Below are 24,442 nucleotides of genomic sequence, written 5' to 3'. Positions count from 1 at the left end.
CCTTTCCAGAGAGGGACAACAAGGCCCCTCTTCTAGTCAGTTGGGATGATGCCTGTGTTCCAGGCAGAGCACAAAACTGCATGCAACGACACGAGTGCAGCATTTCTACCAGCCTTGAGAAGTTCAATGTGGATGCCACAGATCCCTGGAGCTTAACCCCATTTCAACCCGTTCACGGCAGCCTGTGTTTCTACAAATGAAGGTGGACCACAGTTGATTGGAGGGTCAGCCACAGTGATTGTAACTCCCCTGACGTCCAACTCAGCAGCTGGTGGATCAGCCTGGTACAACCGCTCAAAGTAACCGGCCCAGCCGGCCTTCACTTCGGACTCCTCTGTCAAGAGCCTACCACCCTCTGCTCTAACTGCAGTCCACTGAGGGATGGGCTTGGATGAACGCAATGCACAAATTCCCCTGTAAGCAAGACGAGAATCACTTGGCCCCAGGTGATGCTCTTCCCCCTCACAGGTTCCTCGCACATCGGCCTCCTTATCCACCCTTAGCGCACATACAGTTTTACGCCTCAGCTCCCTGAATAGCTCAGCTCTGCCATTCAGCCTGGCCCTGTGACTCTGTTCAATGGTATCCAGTACCCTTGAGAGACAAAATTCTTCTTCGTCCTCCGGTGAGTTCCAAGACATCACTGGCAACATCAAGGACGGTGGTCTTGAAGGCACTCCGCAACTCTTCAGGACCTCCCAAAGCACCCAGACCCCCCCAAATCTCGACTCAGCTTGTTCGCAAACTCCTCAGCTACTCTCTCTTCTGTGAGCCTGCCAACATCAAGCCTAGGCTGTGATGGTACCATTCTCCTGAATTTAAGGTGCAACTTAAGAGTTGCTCCAACAAGCCGGTGGTCAGTATTGAGAAAGTGAGCACTCCGGTGCACCCTGCAGTTCTGGATCATCCTCCAGCGACCATCAACGAGCACATGATTAATCTCCTTTGGCACACCGCCAGCGTTAGAATACCAAGTCCAGCGATGAGCCTGTGGGCGCTGAAACCATGAACCATTCACCCTAAGTCCATGACTTCTTTCAAAGTCAAGGAACATGGTGTTATGCTGATTCACAGTTCCAGACCTATGGGGACCAAAACATGCCTCATAACCATCCCTATCGGTTCCAGTCGATGTATTGAAATCCCCCAAGGCGACAAGTGTATCTTGCCTGGGGCACTGATCACCCCCAGACTCGAGCGTGGCACAGAATGCATCCTTCACTGTGAGATCACTCTCCTCAGTCAGAGCATAAATAGAGACCAGGGAAATGACACCCAAGCAGTGACGAATCCTTGGTCTCATAATATGCTTGTTGACCGGTGTTACCTCAATTATCATTGGAGTCAGCTTATTGGACACAGCTACAGCAACTCTTTGGGCATGGTAACCATCAGAGCGACCAGACCAATAGTCGTATCCACCCACCATGATCACGCCGCAATCCGGTCTCCGAACCTCAGGGAGTGCTGCAATACCGATGTCCAACCTTTTGCGCTCAGATGATAACAGAGACAGGTGATCATCCTCTCTTTGGGATAGGACATTCTCGGCACCCACCCGTACGGACCGCCTCAGGTTAACCCAAGGAGACCGCCGTCTGGTGGACGACACCTCAGGACCATTCCGACACACTCTTCCACAATCTGACCCAGGAATGTTACCCCGTGGTTTCCCTCCTATCATCAAAGTTTGGGGGTCCCGAAGGCTTTGCCCCAATACTGTCATCCGGTGAGCTGCCCTGCGAAGGGAAGCTGCACAGGAGGTATTCCCACCTCCTGTGCAGGAGGAGTGGGTTTTCAGATTTGTCTTTATGCTTCGAGATTATTTTGTGGAATGAAAGGTTTTATGGTGGCCGGCATGTAAATCCTGCCACCAACCTCCACATAAAAAGTAACCCAACTGCAAGAGGACGTCCGCAGCCAGTCGGGCACTAGATATGGATGGCCGTTGGCTCACAAGGAGCTCCTCCACCTTTTGACCGGTTTTGTTTTTTATCCTGCGAGATGTCCATATCCAAACATCCTCCTCACCAGAAAACCTGGTGGGAGAGACGGTTTAGTCGCCGACAACCCGACCATGGAACAGGTTAGTACAGGTTTCCATTATTCCTGTGGCAAGTCACAGATCTGACTTTGCCTTACCTGTCAATAATGAAAATCACAAAACTGTCCATAAACTGAAATATTCATGAACAAAAGTCAGTTGGTGGAGCATTGCTCCTTTGGCCAGGAGAGTTGCAAACCTTGGACTCGTACTGTTCACTCATTTTAAATTCGATTTATTTGTTTATTGGCATGCAGAATGCAAGCATTGACCACTGATGTGTGTATATATAGTTATAATTATGTTAAAATACTTGTTTTTCTTTGAAAGCCTATGAATACTTGTAGTTACTATTAAAACCTTACAACATAAGTCATTCTTAATGAAATCTGACTTTGACTGTTTGCTACTTGGCAGGGCCGACACATTGGACCAGTGTATGCCCTGAGCACCGCAATGCCTCCGATTGCCACAGCAACAGGGGCTTATTACACTGCTGGCTACATACCTGTTTTACCAGGACCAAGTGCTGTGCCTAGCATGCCCAAATCGGCCATTCCTCTGCCTTACTCTGGTTACCCTGGATTTGCATTCGCCCAACCAACATCATCTCCCATTGCCTCTTCCACAGCAGAGCCATTCCAGCAGCTCTGAGGTGTTGAACTCCAAGATGAGCCAAGGATGATTGCTTTGAGCACATGATATGCTCTTATCATTTATGTAGTTATGCAACCATGGTTTTAAGAAGCAGAGGGTCAGGTTGATCTCCTCAACCTATTTATACTTGACTTTTTCAAGAAGAGTGGAGGAGTTTGCAGCAATTATTTGGGAACCATAGAGTTAGTAATTTGATCGACTCAACTACCTGTTTTCTTTGTGCAGGAAGTATCTGTTCCTGGCCTTCTGCCAGCACCTCAGGTTGACTCGAAATGCCTTCTAGGCCAACCCCTGCCTGCATTGTGAAGTTTAAGATAATGCAAGTATTCATTTTTATACAGTTGTGACTTGAAAATGAAGTCTATGAACCTTCTTGAAGGCTCACTGTCAGGAAATACTGGGTGATGAAAAAAATGTTAAACCCCAAAAGGCAATGTGCTTGAAAAACGTATCAATGGTGGAAAAGGAGTGTGCTGCTCAGAAGAGCCAGAAACGCTTCATTTGACAAATGAAAGACATAAACGCTTAATTTGACATAAAGAAAGGGAAAACAATAATGTCAGATTTAAATAAAGGGAGAAGTTGGGGTATACCATCTGTATGCATGTAATGCTGGAAGGATGGTATCCAAAAACAGGATGCCAATAAAAGTGTAGCTTTTGTAATCACAGGATTGGACTTTTATTTCTTTCTTACTTTTTTTAGAAACTCATTCTTTTTAATAAAAAATGGAACATGAAACAAATGCTTTTCACAAATAGTTGTAAGGTCGACCATATATTGTTTAGTGATAAAATTATTTTTCAACATCTCAACAGGTTTTTAATATGGCATTGTTATGCCGGTTATTTAAAAACTGTGGCTTGTTTGCTATGCATTTTGTTGTTGTTGTTGTTGTTGTTGTTGTTGTTGTTTTTCTGTACCATTGACAATGGACCAAACCACTGTTGTCTGAACAGCCTTCCGAGCCTTAATTTATGTGAAATTGGTTTTGAGGTTTTTTTTAGTCACGTTGCAGTATATTCATTGTGTACCTAATGTCAGTTTTGACCTGGCATGAAGCTCACTGGAATAGCTGAGGGATGAATGCATTTGGATTAAAAGTTCAGGTCACCAACATTCCAGGTCCACTTAACCACCAAAGTGGAAGCTCGGTTGTGGATGTGAACTGGATTTTCAAATTTGCAATGTTTTTTAATAGGTTGACATTTGTTGTCAAAAATACAACTTCTATGGTTTATTATGAATGAAATGTGCAAATTGTAGTTCACAGCAACATCTTCGTTGATGAAGAATCTCGTGTTTTTAAGGATATTGTCCAGTGCAATGAGGGTTTATGCATTAATCAAGAGTTTCAAGATGAAACAGAGAATGCTGAATGTTTGTAACTTTGCAATGTATTTTGTGTTGTATTTTGGCACAGAATTAATCTTTGGGCCACGTGCCTTTTCTGCCATGCCAGTCCTTACAGATTGAGTGCCTTTTCCTACTCAGGTCCATCCAAAAGATGGCTTTTGTCCTGCACATGTTTCTGAGACTGACCTCCAGAGAAAGGCTTTGTTGGTTTCTCGATGGCTTGACCATTTTTGCTCAGTCTTTGTCTCACCCTGTTTTAAAAAAGCCACAATGAGATCAAAGACTCGAAGGCCTAAGCCGTGCAATGTGATATTTGAATACTACCATCCACAAACATCTGTCCACCACGTCCATCAGCTGACATCCTTCATGACCTCCTGTCATGGCATATCACATATAATAATCATGATTATTGTTATTGCATTGCCCTTGCATGTTGTTTAGATTGTGGATTGCTGTGAAAACTAGCTCATTCTGGAACTACACAAAAATAGATGGTTCACAACAAACAAGCAAATGCTGTCGTACCATCTTTGCAGTTTAAAATTTTCATTTGGTTTGATAACACAAGTTGAGTCAAAGTGTGCTTTTAATACATCCAGATTTCTTGGTTATTGCAAATAAACAGAGTCAAAGATAATTCAGCATCTGTAATATCTGAGAAGCAAAATGAGAATGACTCAAATTTTGAAAGCAAAATGCAGAATATAGAGGGGTTGCAGGGACATGGGCAGGACTTGTAGGTTGCTTGTGTGTGGATGGGTGGTGATATCTGGTATTGGTGGAGTATGGACATCATTGGCCGAATGGCCTCCTGTGCCAAAGTTCCTTGTATACCTTTGTATATTTTGATCATTTGGAACTTAAGGGTCAGTGTAATCAAGTGAATTATTTGATGTCTGTGGGAATTAAAACATGCTGACAGATGCTTGTAGTTGACTTATTTGGGGCACTGAAGGTGTCAGAGTTATCGAACCTGACATAATTCCTCGTTTTTCAACCTTGATAAATAAAGTTCCTTTGAAATCATTCACTGAGTTTATTTTTGTTTGAATATGTATGTATTTGGCAGTGGTGAAGAAAAAGTTGGGGGATGGTTTGACAACATTTGGTGATAATTATATGTGAGAATTTACATTGTCACCTTCAGAGATCATGTCAACAGTTTCATCCTGTTTTGTTTCATGTTGTTATGGATGTGACGACAACACTCACCTTGAGCCAAATCGTCGCAGCCAGGGTTGGTTTACTTTACCTGTGAGATAAATGAAGAAGATGGGGAACTATGCCTGTGACTTTGTAACGCTATTAATTGGCTGAGCGAACCAACGTTGCATGTTGCACACTATTGTCTATGAGACCAATTAATTACTTGGGCCAATTGCTCCAGGAGCGCTATCTCAGATCAAACCCGAGCAGGATAAGTCAAGACACTATATCAACGCTTTCATTAGTTTATTATAACAGCAGGAAATTGGCAGGAAAAATGGCGGTTGGAGAATTCAAACGGAGAAATGGTAGGAGAATTTTGGAAAGGTCCAGAGACAAACTCCAATCCAAACATAAACACCGTCCGGAGACAAACACCGTCCGGAGACAAATACCGCCTGGACGTGTCCAGAGATAAGCACTGCCCAGACACATCTGAAGGCAAACACTGCCCAGATGTGTCCAGAGACACACTCCCGTCTGGCCATAAAAGCCACCCGGACACGTTCGGAGACGAACACCGCCCAGACACATCCGGGGACAAACTCCTGTCCGGACAGGTCTGGAAGCAAATACCATCCGGACATGTCTGGAGACAAAACCCACCTGGACATAACCAGGGTCCAGATACATCCGGAAGACAGAGAGGGGGGCAGGGGAAGAGTGAGAGGGGTGTTGGAGGAGAGTGCTGCACTGTAATGGGAGGGGCAGAGTTAGGATGGGACAAAGAGAAAGAGGGGTGTGGGTCTGGGATTTGGCATTGAGAGTATGTTATACTTTATGAATAATCACACACACACACACGCTTGGCCGATATCGGCACTCTTTCGGGAATCACCAGGTTGGAGTCGGCGTTATTACCGAATACAGTACGTAATGTATTGGCAAATTCCAAAGGGTGATTCTAAATGGTAATTCTAAAGGGTAATTCCAAATGGTATTTCTGAAGGGTGATTCCAAAGGGTGATTCCAAATGGTAATTCTAAAGAGTAATTCTAAATTGTAATTATAAAGGGTAATTCTAAATGGTAATTCTAAAGGATGATTCTAAATGGTGTTTCTAAAGGGTAATTCTAAATGGTATTTCTAAAGGGTAATTATAAAGGATAATTCTAAATGGTATTTCTAAAGGGTAATTCTAAATGGTATTTCTAAATGGTAATTCTAAAGGGTAATTCTAAATGGTAATTCTAAATGGTAATTATAAAGGATAATTCTAAATGGTAATTATAAAGGGTAATTCTAAATGGTATTTCTAAAGGGTGATTCAAAATAGTAATTCTAAAGGGTATTTCTAAATGGTAATTCCATAGGGTAATTCTAAAGGGTAATTCTAAATGGTATTTCTAAAGGGTAATTCTAAATGGTATTTCCAAATGGTAATTCTGAAGGGTGTTTCTAAATGGTAATTCTAAAGGGTAATTCTAAATGGTAATTCCAAATGGTAATTATAAAGGATAATTCTAAATGGTATTTCTAAAGGGTAATTCTAAAGGGTAATTCTAAATGGTATTTCTAAAGGGTAATTCTGAAGGGTGTTTCTAAATGGTAATTCTAAAGGGTAATTCTAAATGGTAATTATAAAGGATAATTCTAAAGGGTGATTCAAAATGGTAATTCTAAAGGGTAATTATAAAGGGTAATTCTAAAGCAGGGGTTCCCAACCTGGGGTGCCCTTACTGGGTTGGGGTGCGAGATGGAATTTCAGGGGGTGCGACAAAGAGTGGCTTATGTCCTTGAGTGACGACTCACGAGTCATCACTCAGCCAGCTGCCAGTGTGCCTTGAGAAGTGGTAGTAGGTGCTTGTGTTGCGTAGATAGTAATCTCGTTTACGAATATTTATTCAAAAGGAGAGAATAACAGGATTTACATACAAGTAAAGTAACTGATTGTCAAAGTATTGCTTTTAAAATCATTATAACGCAACATCTGACATAATCTTAGTAAATCATTGTAGGCGTAAGATTTTTTTTTGTTCATTTTTACGGGAGAGTGACTGGTTATAGTACATGCGGTGATGGGCTGGAAAACTGTTGCAACATGTTATAAATTTGCATTGTGTCTCCATATTGAGTGTGATTTATCTTAGCACGTTGACCGCCATACGTATTATTGCGTACTACCACTGGTGAACACTTTATTAGTAGAATTTAATCGTGAACATTATAAACTTTCGGAAAACTAGTATTTAGGCACTTTTGCGGAATAACGGTGATTTAACAATTGCTTGTTTAATAGTCTTGAAGTTAGTATTTTATATTTGACATTAATTAATTGTAAAACGGTGTAGAAACGTGTTTTAAGTATGATTTAAATTTTGAACTACTTATGGCGGTCGCTGTGCTGAATAAAGGTTACTTGTGAGAGAGAGCATAATGCTAGTCTTTCTTAGATATTTTTTTCATTAAGCACTTGATTATTGATAAATTTACTTACTTGCGGCTATTAGGTTTTTATAATAATTTAATTATGTTTGCAACTTTTCAGCCTTATTATTGTGGTAATTATTTGAGTTATACAGTCTATGAAAGTGCTAATTTGTGTACCTAATCCATGGTGATGGTGGTGCTGTGAAGGAAGATTTCCTGTTTTGTAAAGATCTGCCAAAAAACACAACTGCAAAGGATGTGATGCAGCTGGTGAAAGACTTCTTTGCCAAACATGATTTAGATATCAAAGTCATTGGTTCTGTGTGCACTGACAGGGCACCTGCAATGCTTGGAAATAAATCTGGATTTTCTGCATTGATGAAAAAGGAAATTCCAGACTTGCAAGTTACCCATTGTTTTTTTCATCGGCATGCTTTGGCATCAAAAACATTGCCTCCAAATTTGAAGAAAGTCCTTGATACTTGTGTGAAGATCATCAACTGGATCAGGGAGAGGGCTTTGAACCATCGCATCTTCAAATCATTTTGTGAGGATCTGGGTTGTGAGCATTCAGTTTTGCTTTTCCACACAGAAGTCCGTTGGTTGTCACGAGGACAAGCTTTAACCCGCTTCTTTGAACTGTGGGAAGAAATCAAAGTTTTTCTGGAGGAGCGTGAATGTGATCTGGTTGGGGCATTGGAATCACAGGAATTTGCCCAAATGCTGGCTTACTTAGGCCTAGGTCACATTTGCCACGGCGGCCGTGGGGTCTCCAAAATCTGCGGCCACTAGCAATTATACGGCGGCCGCAGTATTTCCATGGTCACACAATGTAGCAGTCACATATGTTTTTATTTTTCGGGGAGCCGCACGGCATATTCATAAATTGTGGAGACCGAAAACGTGGGGGTGCCGTACGGTCTTTGATTTGATGTCGCACGGTGACCTTAGGGCGACGCTGCGGCGGCCATAGAATTTTCAAGGCAGACGCAAGGTGCCCGCAAGGCGACCGCAGGGGGGCCCTAAGGCGAACGTGCGGCCAGACGGACGGTAACGAGTGGGTATATATACCAGTTCTTTTTTGACTGAAATAAAAATATACCAGTATATATCACTGAATATACTATAACTATAATATACCGTGGTGCCCCCAGAATCCGAATGCCCCATTGTTTGAACAAATTGGAATCCGAACAATTTTTTCGAGAAAATTTTGCCATAAAAACCTAATACATTTAAAAAAAACCGAACACAACGTAGCGTTCATGTTTGTTCACGTGTCTCCCCCACCTGTTCGAGCCGCATCTTCGCGCTTTGTTCATTCAGTTCGTCGGTGGAAGTACTCGTGAAAGCATCTCTCGTGTCGATCGATACTTTAGGCCTCAGTCACATTTGCTCTACGGCGAGGATACGGCGGCCGTACGCCCTCTGAATTGACAGAAACGTGCGGCGGCCGCAGAGAAACTGAGGTGGCCTCAGGGTGGCCCGACGCCGTATGGCTATATTTTACAGGTCGTAAGGTCGCCGTGGAATTATAACGCGGAGTTATAACTTTTTTCATTTCTACATTCGCCATAGAAATTCGACAAGCCAAGCTATGACGTAGATGTGTTCCACGTCGACCGTACATAGGGCGTACAGTGGGCTTGCGTTATTCGTGCGGCTGCCGTAAGCTCTTCTCAATGAAAAATGAATTTTCCCAACCCCCAAAAAATTACGGCGGCCGCACTATTTCCACGGTCGCCGTACGGTGGCCTTGCGGTCTGTGTGACTACCTGCGGGCAGCACAGGGTCGACGCACGGTTCCCCTACGCCCGCCGTGCACCTACCTGCGGCCTTCGTGGCAGTCTGCGTCGACAGTGCGTCCACCGTGCGCTACCGCTAGAGATCGGAGTATAGGTGTTTGCCTATACCGTGGTGCCCCCAGAATCCCAAATTAATTCGTTCCAGGAGGCTGTTCGGATTGCAAAAAGTTCAGATTGCGGTTAAACCTGATATCAGAAAAAAAGGTCAATGATAGACTTTTTCACCAGGCCCTTGGTGGAGTTAAAGGCAACATGCATGAATTTCTGGTAGGACAGCCTGTTCTTGTGCATGACTACTGTCAGGACCATAAGTGGATAACTGGTGCTGTGAGGTCGAGACGGGGTCCCTTAAATTATGATGTTGCAGTTGGACCCTGCGTTTGGAAATGGCATGTGGACCAAATGCGAGATACCGGGCTGAGCTGTGAAGCTCAACCTTTCCAATCAGCAGACCTTTCTCTAAGAATGGAGTTCGAGGGGTCGGGGTAAACTGAGAGGATACCTGCACCAGTGGAAGCGGTTCCCGCTGAGACCGATGCTGTTCCGGAATCAACAGATGCTGCATCTCAACCAACCGAGATAGCTCTGTGGACAAGGCGGTATCCGCAGAGACACCATAAGGCCCCAGAGAGATTGGATCTGTGAAGTGATTCAACTATGGGGCAAAGTAATCCCTCAAAATCTCGAGTCAGGGTATGTTACACCCCTGTGCTCAATCCACTAGATGGTACATTTCAGTTAACAGCTGTAGGTGACGGATTGCTGCAATGTACTCGATAGACAGGGACAAAGGCTCTGAAGTGGGAACAACAGGTTTAATTTGGACACGGGCACAACACAGCACAGCACAGCAAAGGAACATGGGCGGGTCACATGACTCTGCTTAACCACGCCCTGGTGTACTCATGTATGCATGCATTATCATAAACTACTGAAACATCTCATCTCCCCCCCCCTCTTTATTTATTTTTATTTTTACAAATCAAGATGCTCAGGAGGCTTACAGACACCAGCTGAATTTCTAAGGGCTCGTGGAGGGCTGTCCTTGCTTGCAACTGCTGTGGGCTTCTCAATAAGGGGTACAGAGTCGGAAAGGAGTTGAGGTACATTGATGGGTGAGAAGCTTTCATGAGGAAACACCTGAGGTTCAAACGCAGATGGTGTTGATACAGTAGTGGGTGACAAAGGCACTTGAGCCGATTGAATGTTTGGCTCCCCATGACGTAACCTGAGTTGGTCACCATGTTTACTTATGCATCTTCCATCACACAACTTCACAAGAAACATCATTTCACCAATGTTATCGATAATGATGCCAGATAACCACTTGGTTCCACATCAGGAGTTCAACATGTGTACAGGATCATTGATCTGGAAGTTGCGGTATTCATTTCTGTTGATACTTGTTATTCTCGACCTGGACCGTTACGTACGGGTACACTAATGATAACTGTGTTGTCAATTCATGACCCATCAGAAGCTTGGCAGGTGAGCGACCGGTGGTTTTATGTGGTCTGGTGCGGTAGTTGAGCAACACATGAGCTAGAGGAGATTGAATGGAGCCTTCCTTAAAGTGGCTTACACCATTCTTGATGATCTGAACAGCACCTTCAGCTTGACCATTACTGGCAGGTATGTAGGGGGCAGATGTGTAGTGATTAATGCCATTCATTTTACAAAAGTTCTGAAACTCTGAACTCGTAAGTGACGATCCATTACCTGATACAATGGAGTTTGGAAGACCGTGTTGCGTGAACATGGTACATAGAGCTTCAAGTGTTACAGCAGAGGATGAGGATGGCACCACGAGAGCTTCAATCCATTTGGAGTGGGCATCAACTATGAAAAGGAAGAGCTTCCCTTGAAATGGACCAGCATGGTCAATGTGCAGTCTGGACCATGGTTTTGATGGCCGTGACCACATGGACAATGGAGAATGTGGCAGTGTATTGGCATGGGCTTGACAAGTGTAACAATGGCATACACTGGACTCAATGTCACTGTTAAAATCAGGCCACCAAACATGGGCTCGGGCAAAAGTCTTCATGGTGACTCTGCCTGAATGAGCATTGTGGAGTTCACTGATAATTTTCTCATGGAGTTTAGGCGGAATTATCACTCGGCTACCCCAAAGCAGGCAGTCTGCATCAATAGAGAGGCCATCCTTTCGGATGAGGTCATTTCGCCCCTTCCGGTAGTGATGCCCAATTACCTGACATAACACGGCGTTTAATTTGTGACAAATCTGGATTGCTATTGGTAGCACAAGCAATCTGTTTAGTGGTTATGGGCACCTCATCGTGAATGACGTTGGCCATGAGATGAATGATATCGCCAGATTGTGGAGGTTCTGGGATGGTTACGGGAAGCGGCAAGTGACTGAGCGCGTCAGCACAGTACATTTCCTTAACCGGGTGGTAAACCAATGAATAGTCATAACTGGCAAGGGTCAACGCCCAGCGTTGTACACAACCTGATGATGTGGGCAGAATGGCTCTGGTTTCACCCAGGAGACCGAACAAGGGTTTGTGATCAGTCTCAATGGTGATATGTCAATGTCTCCATCTTGCGTTGGAAGATTGGTGCAGCAGAGCGTATGCCAAATGGGCATCTGTTGTACATGTAGAGTCCTCGATGAGTGTTGATGCAAGTATAGGGCTTGGAATTATCATCCAGTTCCATTGGAGCATAAGCATTGGTCAAGTCAAGCTTAGTGAATGTCTGGCCACCCATGAGAGTGGTGAACAGATCCTTTGCTTTAGGCAAATGGTAGCCACCCAGATTTGAATAGCGGTTGATCGTCATTTTGTAGTCCCCACAAATGCGCACTGTTCCATCTGCTTTGTGTATTGGAACGATAGGTGCTGCCCAGTCGGAGTACTCGACCGGTGAGACGATGCCCTCACTCTGCAGGCGGTCAAGCTCACATTCGATCACTGATCGCATCACGTATGGCACAGGTCTCGCCTTAAGAAACAATGGCTGAGCATCTGCAGAAACATGAATCCTCACTTTGGGCCCTGCAAAGGTGCCAACACCATCGCTGAACAGGCCAGGGTACTTGCTGAGCACGGTATCGTATCCAGCATCAGAGATGGAGACTCTGTTTACGTCACTCCAATTAAGTTTGGTCATTCGTAACCAATCTCGGCCTAAGAGGGTTCGTCCTTCTCCACGCACTATCAGTAGTGGTAGGACATGAGTGCTGTTTCCACATCCTACGGTTACGTTAGCTGAGCCAACTACAGGAACCACCTCCTTGGTGTATGTTCTCAAGTCAGTAGATACAAGCCGGAGTGAAGGAGCCTTTCTCGGAGGGTACATGGAGGTGAACTTGCTCTCGCTCATAATTGATCTGGAAGCGCCGGTATCAACTTCCATCCTCACTGGGATCTTATCGATTGTTACATCAACTATAATTGGAGTACCGGAGCTCTTTGATACAACAGCGAAACCTCATGAAGTTCCTCACGTAACTCCCGGCCGCAGGCTGTGCTCTGTGACCCATCGTCCGCTGCATCAGGGTTCAACCCAATGTGATCAGCAGGAGACAAGTTCTTCCACCTGGATCGAGAACGACGACACTTCAAGTGTCACCGGTTACCACAGTTGTCACAGGTATAATTCCTGTACCGACATTGGCAAGCTTGATGATAACCACCAACAAGTTACCCCAACCTTCCGGGTGGATTCAGAAATGTGAGGAGGTGGAGGTGAATTTGGTGGCTTGCCAAAGGTTTAACCTTGTTAACCAATGGATCCAGCTGGATAACTTTTGACTTGTTGGAGATCACACGCAGGTTCTCGGGAGTCTGCGTGGTACTCAGTGGCTATTTCCATGACTTTAGCCAAATTGGGGTCAGATTCACGAAGGAGTTTCCACAGAATTGTGACGTCATTGATGCCGATTATAAAGAAATCACGTGACATCTCTCTTCGAGTTGATGTGTAAACTCACAATGTTCGGCGAGTCGGTGAAAATCAGCCACGAACTCGGATTCTGACCGTCCATCTTGCCGATGGTGGGTATAAAATTTACATCTCGAGACCATCTTACCCGGTTTAGGGTGATAATGTGTTTTCACCAGATCGACGACATGAAGCTCCCACTTCATCACATTTTGCGTACGTAATACATTCCACGTGCTTCCACTTCAGTTGTTGGCGCTTCATTTGCGTTATTGTTCGTTCGGATTTGCATTGGCATTATTGTTCCATTCCACGACTCCTCACGTTTGTTTGAACAACTTATGACGTGAAACGCAGGCAAGTGGATTGTGAAGCAAATGATGTGTTTAATTATATGATTATTTGATACGTTTTGCTGACGATAAACTGTACAGCCTGAAGAACGACATTGCTTTTAATTTTGTAGAACAATTTGTTAAGCGATGTAACGGCAGAAGGTCGTAGGCGGTGTATAAGTGTTGTCTGCAGTGTCAGCGGCGCGGTATTATCCATATTATATTGTCGTGTATGATGTCTATGCAGAGGCCCTTGTTTCGCTCGTATTTTCGGATAAATCGGCACTTTTAATAATGGAATCTCATTTAACGTGAATGTGTCCGGTGAATAAAACGTAACCCGGAAGTGAACGTGTCACAGCAAGTCGTGTGGCAGCGGCCGTGGTTCCTACAAATTGTGGTCTCTTCACCTCATCCGTTGATTTATCTCCATTTGTTGGATTGTTTTGTTTCATTTTCAGTTTTCTTGCGTCTGTTTCCTTCGAATCCTCCGTGTTGCTTTTGTGACCAAGATCATGGCGCAAGTCGAGGTAAACTCTTCCTTTGTAGTTTCGATATTTATTTGATTATTTTGTGTTTGGATTATACTCGTTCCACCATTTGAGATTCTGTTTTAATTCTTCTTTTGTCCCTCTGCCCCCCCACACGTGTTCTGTTTTAATTCTTCTTTTGTCCCTCTGCCCCCCCATCCATGTTCTGTTTTCAGTGTTCTTTTGTCCCTCTGCCCCCCACCCGTGTTCTGTTTTAATTCTTCTTTTGTCCCTCTACCCCACACCCGTGTTCTGTTTTAATTGTTCTTTTGTCCCTCTGCCCCCCCATCCATGTTCTGTTTTCAGTGTTCTTTTGTCCCTCTGCCCCCCCACCCGTGTTCTGTTTTCAGTGTTCTTTTGTCCCTCTGCCTCCCACCCGTGTTCTGTTTTAATTGTTCTTTTGTCCCTCTGCCCCCCACACGTGTTCTGTTTTAATTGTTCTTTTGTCCCTCTGCCCCCCCCCCCGCGCTCTCTTTTAATTGTTCTTTTGTCCCTCTGCCCCCCCACCCGTGTTCTGTTTTCAGTGTTCTTTTGTCCCTCTGCCTCCCACCCGTGTTCTGTTTTCAGTGTTCTTTTGTCCCTCTGCCCCCCACCCATGTTCTGTTTTCAGTGAGCATTCTTTTGTCCCTTTGCCCCCCACCCGTGTTCTGTTTTCAGTGTTCTTTTGTCCCTCTGCCCCCCACCCGCGTTCTGGTTTCAGTGTTCTTTTGTCCCTCTGCCCCCCACCCATGTTCTGTTTTCAGTGTTCTTTTGTCCTTCTGCCCCCCCACCCGTGTTCTGTTTTCAGTGTTCTTTTGTCCCTCTGCCCCCCACCCGTGTTCTGTTTTCAGTGTTCTTTTGTCCTTCTGCTCCCCCCCACCCATGTTCTGTTTTCAGTGTTCTTTTGTCCCTCTGTCCCCCACTCGTGTTCTGTTTTCAGTGTTCTTTTGTCCCTCTGCCCCCCACCCGTGTTCTGTTTTAATTGTTCTTTTGTCCCTCTGCCCCCCACCCGTGTTCTGTTTTCAGTGTTCTTTTGTCCCTCTGCCCCCCCACCTGTGTTCTGTTTTCAGTGTTCTTTTGTCCCTCTGCCCCCACCTGTGTTCTGTTTTAATTGTTCTTTTTTCCCTCTGCCCCCCACCCGTGTTATATTTTAAGTGTTCTTTTGTCCTTCTGCCCCCCACCCGTGTTCTGTTTTCAGTGTTCTTTTGTCCCTCTGCCCCCCCACCCGTGTTCTGTTTTCAGTGTTCTTTTGTCCTTCTGCCCCCCACCCGTGTTCTGTTTTCAGTGTTCTTTTGTCCCTCTGCCCCCACCCGTGTTCTGTTTTCAGTGTTCTTTTGTCCTTCTGCTCCCCCCCACCCATGTTCTGTTTTCAGTGTTCTTTTGTCCCTCTGCCCCCCCCCCCTGTTCTGTTTTAATTGTTCTTTTGTTCCTCTGCCCCCCACCCGTGTTCTGTATTCCAGTGTTCTTTTGCCCCTCTCCCCCCCACCCTTGTTCTGTTTTCATTGTTCTTTTGTCCCTCTGCCCCCCACCCGTGTTCTGTTTTCAGTGTTCTTTTGTCCCTCTGCCTCCCACCCGTGTTCTGTTTTCAGTGTTCTTTTGTCCCTCTGCCCCCACCCGTGTTCTGTTTTCAGTGAGCATTCTTTTGTCCCTCTGCCCCCACCCGTGTTCTGTTTTAATTGTTCTTTTGTCCCTCTGCCCCCACCCGTGTTCTGTATTCCAGTGTTCTTTTGTCCCTCTGCCCCCACCCGTGTTCTGTTTTCAGTGTTCTTTTGTCCCTCTGCCCCCCACCCGTGTTCTGTTTTCAGTGTTCTTTTGTCCCTCTGCCCCCCCACCCGTGTTCTGTTTTCAGTGAGCATTCTTTTGTATCTCTGCCTCCCACCCGTGTTCTGTTTTCAGTGAGCATTCTTTTGTATCTCTGCCCCCCACCAGTGTTCTGTTTTCAGTGAGCATTCTTTTGTCCCTCTGCCCCCACCCGTGTTCTGTTTTAATTGTTCTTTTGTCCCTCTGCCCCCCACCCGTGTTCTGTTTTAATTTTTCTTTTGTCCCTCTGCCCCCCACCCGTGTTCTGTATTCCAGTGTTCTTTTGTCCCTCTGCCCCCCACCCGGGTTCTGTTTTCAGTGTTCTTTTGTTCCTCTGCCCCCCACCCGTGTTCTGTTTTAATTGTTCTTTTGTCCCTCTGCCCCCCACCCGTGTTCTGTTTTCAGTGTTCTTTTGTCCCTCTGCCCCCCCACCTGTGTTCTGTTTTCAGTGTTCTTTTGTCCCTCTGCCCCCCACCTGTGTTCTGTTTTAATTGTTCTTTTTCCCTCTGCCCCCCACCCGTGTTATATTTTAAGTGTTCTTTTGTCCTTCTGCTCCCCCCCACCCGTGTTCTGTTTTCAGTGTTCTTTTGTCCCTCTGCCCCCCCCCCGTCTTCTGTTTTCTGTGTTCTTTTGTTCCCCCGCCCCCCCCCACCCGTGTTCTGTTTTCAGTGTTCTTTTGTCCTTCTGCCCCCCCACCCGTGTTCTGTTTTCAGTGTTCTTTTGTCCCTCTGCCCCCACCCGTGTTCTGTTTTCAGTGTTCTTTTGTCCTTCTGCTCCCCCACCCATGTTCTGTTTTCAGTGTTCTTTTGTCCCTCTGCCCCCCACCCGTGTTCTGTTTTCAGTGTTCTTTTGTCCCTCTGCCCCCCACCCGTGTTCTGTTTTAATTGTTCTTTTGTCCCTCTGCCCCCCACCCGTGTTCTGTTTTCAGTGTTCTTTTGTCCCTCTGCCCCCCCACCTGTGTTCTGTTTTCAGTGTTCTTTTGTCCCTCTGCCCCCCACCTGTGTTCTGTTTTAATTGTTCTTTTTTCCCTCTGCCCCCCACCCGTGTTATATTTTAAGTGTTCTTTTGTCCTTCTGCCCCCCCCACCCGTGTTCTGTTTTCAGTGTTCTTTTGTCCCTCTGCCCCCCACCCGTGTTCTGTTTTCAGTGTTCTTTTGTCCCTCTGCCCCCCACCCCTGTTCTGTTTTCAGTGTTCTTTTGTCCTTCTGCTCCCCCCCACCCATGTTCTGTATTCCAGTGTTCTTTTGTCCCTCTGCCCCCACACGTGTTCTGTTTTAATTGTTCTTTTGTCCCTCTGCCCCCCACCCGTGTTCTGTATTCCAGTGTTCTTTTGTCCCTCTGCCCCCCACCCGTGTTCTGTTTTCAGTGTTCTTTTGTCCCTCTGCCCCCCACCCGTGTTCTGTTTTCAGTGTTCTTTTGTCCCTCTGCCTCCCACCCGTGTTCTGTTTTCAGTGTTCTTTTGTCCCTCTGCCCCCCACCCGTGTTCTGTTTTCAGTGAGCATTCTTTTGTCCCTCTGCCCCCCACCCGTGTTCTGTTTTAATTGTTCTTTTGTCCCTCTGCCCCCCACCCGTGTTCTGTATTCCAGTGTTCTTTTGTCCCTCTGCCCCCCCACCCGTGTTCTGTTTTCAGTGTTCTTTTGTCCCTCTGCCCCCCCACCCGTGTTCTGTTTTCAGTGTTCTTTTGTCCCTCTGCCCCCCCACCCGTGTTCTGTTTTCAGTGAGCATTCTTTTGTATCTCTGCCTCCCACCCGTGTTCTGTTTTCAGTGAGCATTCTTTTGTATCTCTGCCCCCCACCAGTGTTCTGTTTTCAGTGAGCATTCTTTTGTCCCTCTGCCCCCACCCGTGTTCTGTTTTAATTGTTCTTTTGTCCCTCTGCCCCCACACGTGTTCTGTTTTAATTTTTCTTTTGTCCCTCTGCCCCCCACCCCTGTTCTGTATTCCAGTGTTCTTTTGTCCCTCTGCCCCCCCCCCGTGTTCTGTTTTCAGTGTTCTTTTGTCCCTCTGCCCCCCCACCCGTGTTCTGTTTTCAGTGTTCTTTTGTCCCTCTGCCCCCTCACCCGTGTTCTGTTTTCAGTGAGCATTCTTTTGTATCTCTGCCTCCCACCCGTGTTCTGTTTTCAGTGAGCATTCTTTTGTATCTCTGCCTCCCACCCGTGTTCTGTTTTCAGTGAGCATTCTTTTGTCCCTCTGCCCCCACCCGTGTTCTGTTTTAATTGTTCTTTTGTCCCTCTGCCCCCACCCGTGTTCTGTTTTAATTGTTCTTTTGTCCCTCTGCCCCCCACCCGTGTTCTGTATTCCAGTGTTCTTTTGTCCCTCTGCCCCCCACCTGTGTTCTGTTTTAATTGTTCTTTTTTCCCTCTGCCCCCCACCCGTGTTATATTTTAAGTGTTCTTTTGTCCTTCTGCTCCCCCCCACCCGTGTTCTGTTTTCAGTGTTCTTTTGTCCCTCTGCCCCCCACCCGTGTTCTGTTTTCAGTGTTCTTTTGTCCCTCTGCCCCCCACCCGTGTTCTGTTTTCAGTGTTCTTTTGTCCTTCTGCCCCCCCCCCCCCGTGTTCTGTTTTCAGTGTTCTTTTGTCCCTCTGCCCTCCACCCGTGTTCTGTTTTCAGTGTTCTTTTGTCCTTCTGCTCCCCCCCACCCGTGTTCTGTTTTCAGTGTTCTTTTGTCCCTCTGCCCCCCCCCCCTGTTCTGTTTTCACTGTTCTTTTGTTCCTCTCCCCCCCACCCGTGTTCTGTTTTCAGTGTTCTTTTTTCCCTCTCCCCCCCACCCGTGTTCTGTTTTCAGTGTTCTTTTGTCCCTCTCCCCCCCACCCGTGTTCTGTTTTCAGTGTTCTTTTGTCCCTCTGCCCCCCATCCGTGTTCTGTTTTAATTGTTCTTTTGTATCTCTGCCCCCCACCCGTGTTTTGTTTTCAGTGTTCTTTTGTCCCTCTGCCCCCCACCCGTGTTCTGTTTTAATTGTTCTTTTGTATCTCTGCCCCCCCCACCCGTGTTTTGTTTTCAGTGTTATTTTGTACCTCTGCCCCCCACCTGTGTTTCTCTTTTTGATTATTTATTTGCCAAGATTCATTTTATCTCCTTGAAGGCGCTGAAACGTGAATAGTCAATATCGTGTTATCAAGACCATCATCCTGCAAATGGTCAATTCTGGTTTATCAAACAATTTGGGATTTTTGATATCGATTTGTAATTCAAAAAACCAGTTTGAAGTGTGTTTGGTTTTTCTTTTCTTTTTTACTTCGAGCTCTTTTGAATCGATGTCATCGTGAAGCCGATCAAATATAAACACATAACGCACGAACCTTCTAATGTTTCCTCACCTGTCGGAGGTTTGTTCTGCTCATGTTGTGAACCCAATGTGATTAGACTCGTACCTGTGTGGGGATGTTTGTCTACAAACAAAGACTCATGAGGCTCGACTCGTACCTGTGTGGGGTTGTGTATCTACAAACAGACTCATGAGGCTCGACTCGTACCTGTGTGGGGATGTTTGTCTACAAACAAAGACTCGTGAGGCTAGACTCGTACCTGTGTGGAGATGTGTATCTCCAAACAGACTCATGAGGCTCGACTCGTACCTGTGTGGAGATGTTTGTCTACAAACAGACTCATGAGGCTCGACTCGTACCTCTGTGGAGATGTTTGTCTACAAACAGACTCGTGAAGCTAGACTCTTACCTGTGTGGAGATGTGTATCTATACTACAAACAGACTCATGAGGCTCGACTCGTAATTGTGTGGGGATGTTTGTCTACAAACAAAGACTCGTGAGGCTAGACTCGTACCTGTTTGGAGATGTGTATCTACAAACAGACTCATGAGGCTCGACTCGTACCTGTGTGGGGATGTTTGTCTACAAACAAAGACTCGTGAGGCTAGACTCGTACCTGTGTGGAGATGTGTATCTACAAACAGACTCATGAGGCTCGACTCGTAATTGTGTGGGGATGTTTGTCTACAAACAAAGACTCCTGAGGCTAGACTCGTACCTGTGTGGAAATGTGTATCTACAAACAGACTCATGAGGCTCGACTCGTACCTGTGTGGGGTTGTGTATCTCCAAACAGAGATTCCATACGAACCCAATAAGACTAGACTCGTACCTGTGTGGGGTTGTGTGTGACAAGGACGAACTGATTAGATTTTGGTGAAGATCCGAATCCATATCTGGACACGAGAATTATTTGATTTTTAAAGTGATTTTTTCACCATTGAGAGATGGGACGAAAAACCCAAAAAGTTATTGGGCTCAATATGTTCTCCAGGATCAGGCATTGCGTGATGGATGTATGCACTCTACCGAGTGCCCTTCTTGTGTACACTGCATTTATTATATTTGAATGTTTTTTCAACATTTACATGATATATATGTATGCATTACATGTTTATTTTTGGTTGCTGTCGATCTTCCTAGATACTTTCTCAAAGTCCAGGAACTGAACCCTCCTCTTCCTTTGGTTTTCACGATTGTTGTTTTAATTCTCTTGGCATTTGCCAGGAACCTAACCCCCGTGATGATGGAGGGTTTACTGTATACCCAAATCGTTGGCAGTGAGAGGACCTGAGATCGTGTATAGGTCTGCTGCACAATGTGTGTACATATAATTTATGTTTTTTTAAATGAATCTAACAATCTTCACTCTGAATAGTTTGGTAACTATTGTCATCAACACCTGCCATGGCCTTAACTTCACTGTTTCTCCTGGTTTAGTTCCTATATTCACTCCAGTGACTTGAGTAGTGCCAACCAAGATGGCGACACGGCGGCAACACTTTTCACGGGCTACGATCATTCTATGTACAAGCAGAATACCCGCCCTTGTTCTAAGTTTGCAACACGTTCTTCTAACACATACTTTTATTTTGGCGGTGTATAGGTAACTGACAGCTCTGTGTAGGCAAAAAAACATATAAACCCATGAAGTTACGTGCATGAAGCAAAAACATACCGACTGCTAATAATTCAAAACACCACACTGCACTGGAAAACGTGGGGACAGGAAAACTGCACTATAAATGGTGAAGACTTGTAATATCCTCCCCCATCTCGAGGCGGCGCTACACGATCCACATTTACTTGGAGAATTTGCGTCCTTCGCCTTCCCTCCCCACCCCCCCCCCCCCCAAGACCACTGGCAAAGATAAAAACACCCCGATACACTAAGTAGGGTCATGCTGATCCTATGTAGCAAATCTGGATGTAATCAGCCCACAACTGGAGGAGGAGAAGTGTGACAAACAAAGAAACACCGATCCGTGAATAAAATTCTGTTCTTGCGTATGGTAGCTTGGCTGCCGGGCAGCTATCATTTTTTGGAAGTGCAGATATGCCGCTGATGCTGTGCCCCTCTACCAGCACACTGGTACTCATTTCGCCCACTTCGGAAGGATGACAGGCTGAGTCAACCCCACCTGGTGGTAATTCAGTGGCTAACGGGGCTCAAACTCAGGACCCTAAGGTCCTAAGCCAACACCAGGCATGAATAAGGAAGGATAAGGGAAGAAAGGGAAAGTGATTGTGAATTTACCATTCTGTCTTTATTTACTTTTAACATTGTTCTTATCAAATGGAGACAGGAATAACACAGGCATGATGGGCCAAGTGGCCTTCCGATGCATAAAAGTTCCCTGTGTATCTCTGTGTGGCGTTAAGAACGGGAAGAAATGGGGCAAGGAGGACAGAGTTGGCGGTGCATGGAGTTGGAAGAGGGAGATTGAGATGTTGGGAAAAGGGGTGGGAGGATTCAGGATTTGGGTTGGATGCAGTTGAGAACTTCAAGAAGAGAGGGTGAGGGTATGACAGATTTGGCTTGGGGGAGGGAGGTCGAGGGGGTACAGAGTTGGGATTGGGGGGGTTTGAGGCTTTTGAGGAGGTGGGGGGGGGGTTGAGGATATTGGGTTGGGAGGGGGTTTGAGGATTTGAGGAAAGGGGAAGGGGAGCACAGAGTTTGGGTGTGATGGAAGGGGAGAGCAGGGAGAGGACAGAGTTGGGTGGGTGGGGGGAGTTGAGGACTTGGGAGTGTTTTTGTGTGGGGTTGGGGTCAGGTCAGGTATGGGAGCATGTGCCAGAGCAGCGCATCACTGCATCCACTTTCCGCCTGTACTCAGGGGCCTCCGCCTGGCAATCCCTCAGGCAGATTCCTGGCCCATCCCCATCTCCTTGAGATGCTGATCAACCTGCTGTAACCATGAGGCACGTGGTCGGCCCATTGGCCTCCTCCACTCACGAGGCTCCCTCACTGAGAGAATCTGTTGAGCAGGATCAGCATCAAGAAAACGAGCTCCATGTCCACACAGCCGCAGCTGACGCTCACGGACTATACAGGTATCACATCTCATTTGAGTCTTTCTCAGCAACCGCTCGTTGGACACAAAATCCGACCAGCAATAGCCAAGGATTCTCCGAAGAGAATTGGAACAGAAGGAGTTAAGTCTCCATCTCAAATCCCTGGGCAGATTCCAAGTCTCACATCTGTAGAGCAAGACTGGAATCACCAAGGACTTAAAGGCTCGGACTTTCGTTCTCCCGCACAGGTACTGACAGCGCCACACCCCATGATCCAGTGGATCCATGACTCCACAGTCCTGACCCAGATGCCTGTTGACCTCTGGCTCCCAGCTCGCAGAGACATGAATATCACTGCCAAGGTAAGTGTATCTCTTCGTGACCTCAACAACCTTGACACAACCGCGTACAGACAAGATAGCAGCATCCAAGATGTCATTGAAAGCCTGGATGTTAGTTTTGACCCAGAAAACCCGTAATCCCAGTGGCTCAGACTACTCATTCAGGACCTCGAGGGCCCCCAAAAGGATATCTGGCGTCTCCTCAAAGATGACTGCATCATCTGCGAAATCAAGGTCAGAGATCTTGACATTCGCAAACGATGTACCGCAGCTTGATCTCTCCAACTTCCTCTCCAGAATCCAGTCTCTACAGACGACTTTTAACTTCTGGCTCAGCCAGCAGAGACATGAATATCACTGCCAAGGTAAGTGAATCTCTCCGTGACCTCAACGTCCTCACCACAAACAGGTACAGACAGGATCGTGGCATCCAAGATGTGATTGAAGTTGGAGTACTGATGTCACATTTTACATTATGCAGAATTTCCATGGGTCCCAGATAGTCCCGTTGGGTCTTTTGGATCCCCTTAGTCTTCTGGATCTTTTGGGTCCTTGGGGTCTTTTGGGTAATTGGGATCGTTTGGGTGGTTTGGGTCCTCGGGGTCTTTTTGGTCTTTGGGGGAGGGTGGGAGTCTTTTGTGTTCTCTGGGTACTTTAGGTTAAGTATTTCATGTTGCAATTGTGGGTGACGTCAGGTCAGCTGTCCAACCAATGGGTGAAGAGCGAACATACATACACTTGCTCCATTATATATAGATTTTAGGCTCGGTTGTATTATGCGAACAGTTCATTTCGTCTATGGAAGGATTTGTTCTTTTGAGATGTTCTCTCAAATACGTGGAAGATTTTGTGAGAACAAGTCGTTCGTGTGGAACGTTCACGTAATGTTCGCCTTGTGGAATAAATAGCTGAGAGATTCAGGGGACTTTAACTCAGAGTCTCGTCCGGCAGGAGGGAGCTTGACCCAAAATTCCCGGATATAGTTTTTTTCTTTGTTGATTGTCATAGTATAGGACCTATGTAATGATATCTAGGTGGGTGTGAAGTTCTCACCCTTGGGCAATTTTATATATTCAACATTTTCAAAATGGCCGTCATTTGGAGAATTGTCCGCCATTCGTTTTCGAGATATATAAGGCCTACATTTTGTTATGTAAACTCGTATTTTATAACTTAAATTATAAAATAAAAGTTATGTATATATTATATATATCATTCACTTACTTTTTGTCATGGCAGCCATCTTTAATTTTAAAATGGCTGCCATAATAACTCATTTTTGACGATATTTTGGTCAATACTGGTATGTACAGTTTTAATTTATCAGAATGCATGATTATTTTGGTGTAAAACAATTCAGTTATTGATATAAATGCCCCACTTTATTATAACAATCATCATTAATATATTTAATATCTATATAATAGGATTATATATATATATATATATATATATATATATATATATATATATATATATATATATATATATCCTAATGTACCCTAAAGTCCAGCAGAATCATGTAGATTACGTTTTACATAAATTTGGCTCTGCATATTCACCTTGCACCTAATAGCACGAATAACTCTCCAAGTTTACTTTATGTAGAAGTAAGAAACCTCGTCATAGTCATATCGGTATGATCAAATTAATCATCATCAGTCTCTATCTTATCGTTCCTGTCATCATTTCTATCATCTTCATCAGCATCTTCTGCCTGAATGTGCTCCCTGGTGTTGTGACTGAAACACCCATCTCCTCCTTGGCATGCGCAAAACACAGTCCAAGCCATGTTGGCATTGTGACATCCACATCTCTTAGATTTA

General features: G+C 45.4%; 2 protein-coding genes across 6 annotated transcripts in view; both read left to right on the top strand.

Moving 5' to 3' along the window:
* Positions 1–5,086, top strand: part of LOC147009055 (RNA-binding protein 47-like) — a 125,015-nt gene extending 119,929 nt beyond the window's left edge. Inside the window, exon 6 of the mRNA XM_085863758.1 lies at positions 2,462–5,086. Within this exon, the coding sequence (XP_085719884.1) occupies positions 2,462–2,698 (237 nt within the window). The 3' untranslated portion in view covers positions 2,699–5,086. The remainder of the gene's footprint in view (positions 1–2,461) is intronic.
* Positions 5,087–13,935: 8,849 nt separating this feature from the next.
* The window catches only part of PLRG1 (pleiotropic regulator 1), a 204,895-nt gene continuing 194,388 nt past the window's right edge, over positions 13,936–24,442 (top strand). For all 5 annotated transcript variants that reach the window (XR_015053148.1, XM_085863551.1, XM_085863547.1 and 2 more), the window contains exon 1: positions 13,936–14,215. Coding sequence is in view for 4 of the 5 variants with exons in the window: in XM_085863551.1 (XP_085719677.1) it covers positions 14,201–14,215 (15 nt within the window). In the remaining variant the exon portion in view is untranslated. The remainder of the gene's footprint in view (positions 14,216–24,442) is intronic.

This window comes from Eptatretus burgeri, chromosome 18, assembly GCF_056783735.1.
Source record: "Eptatretus burgeri isolate ZD-2024b chromosome 18, Ebu_testis_v1, whole genome shotgun sequence".
Lineage (NCBI taxonomy): Eukaryota > Metazoa > Chordata > Myxini > Myxiniformes > Myxinidae > Eptatretus > Eptatretus burgeri.
The sequence above is the reverse complement of the archived record's forward strand: the minus strand, read 5'-3'. Positions and strand labels throughout refer to the sequence as shown.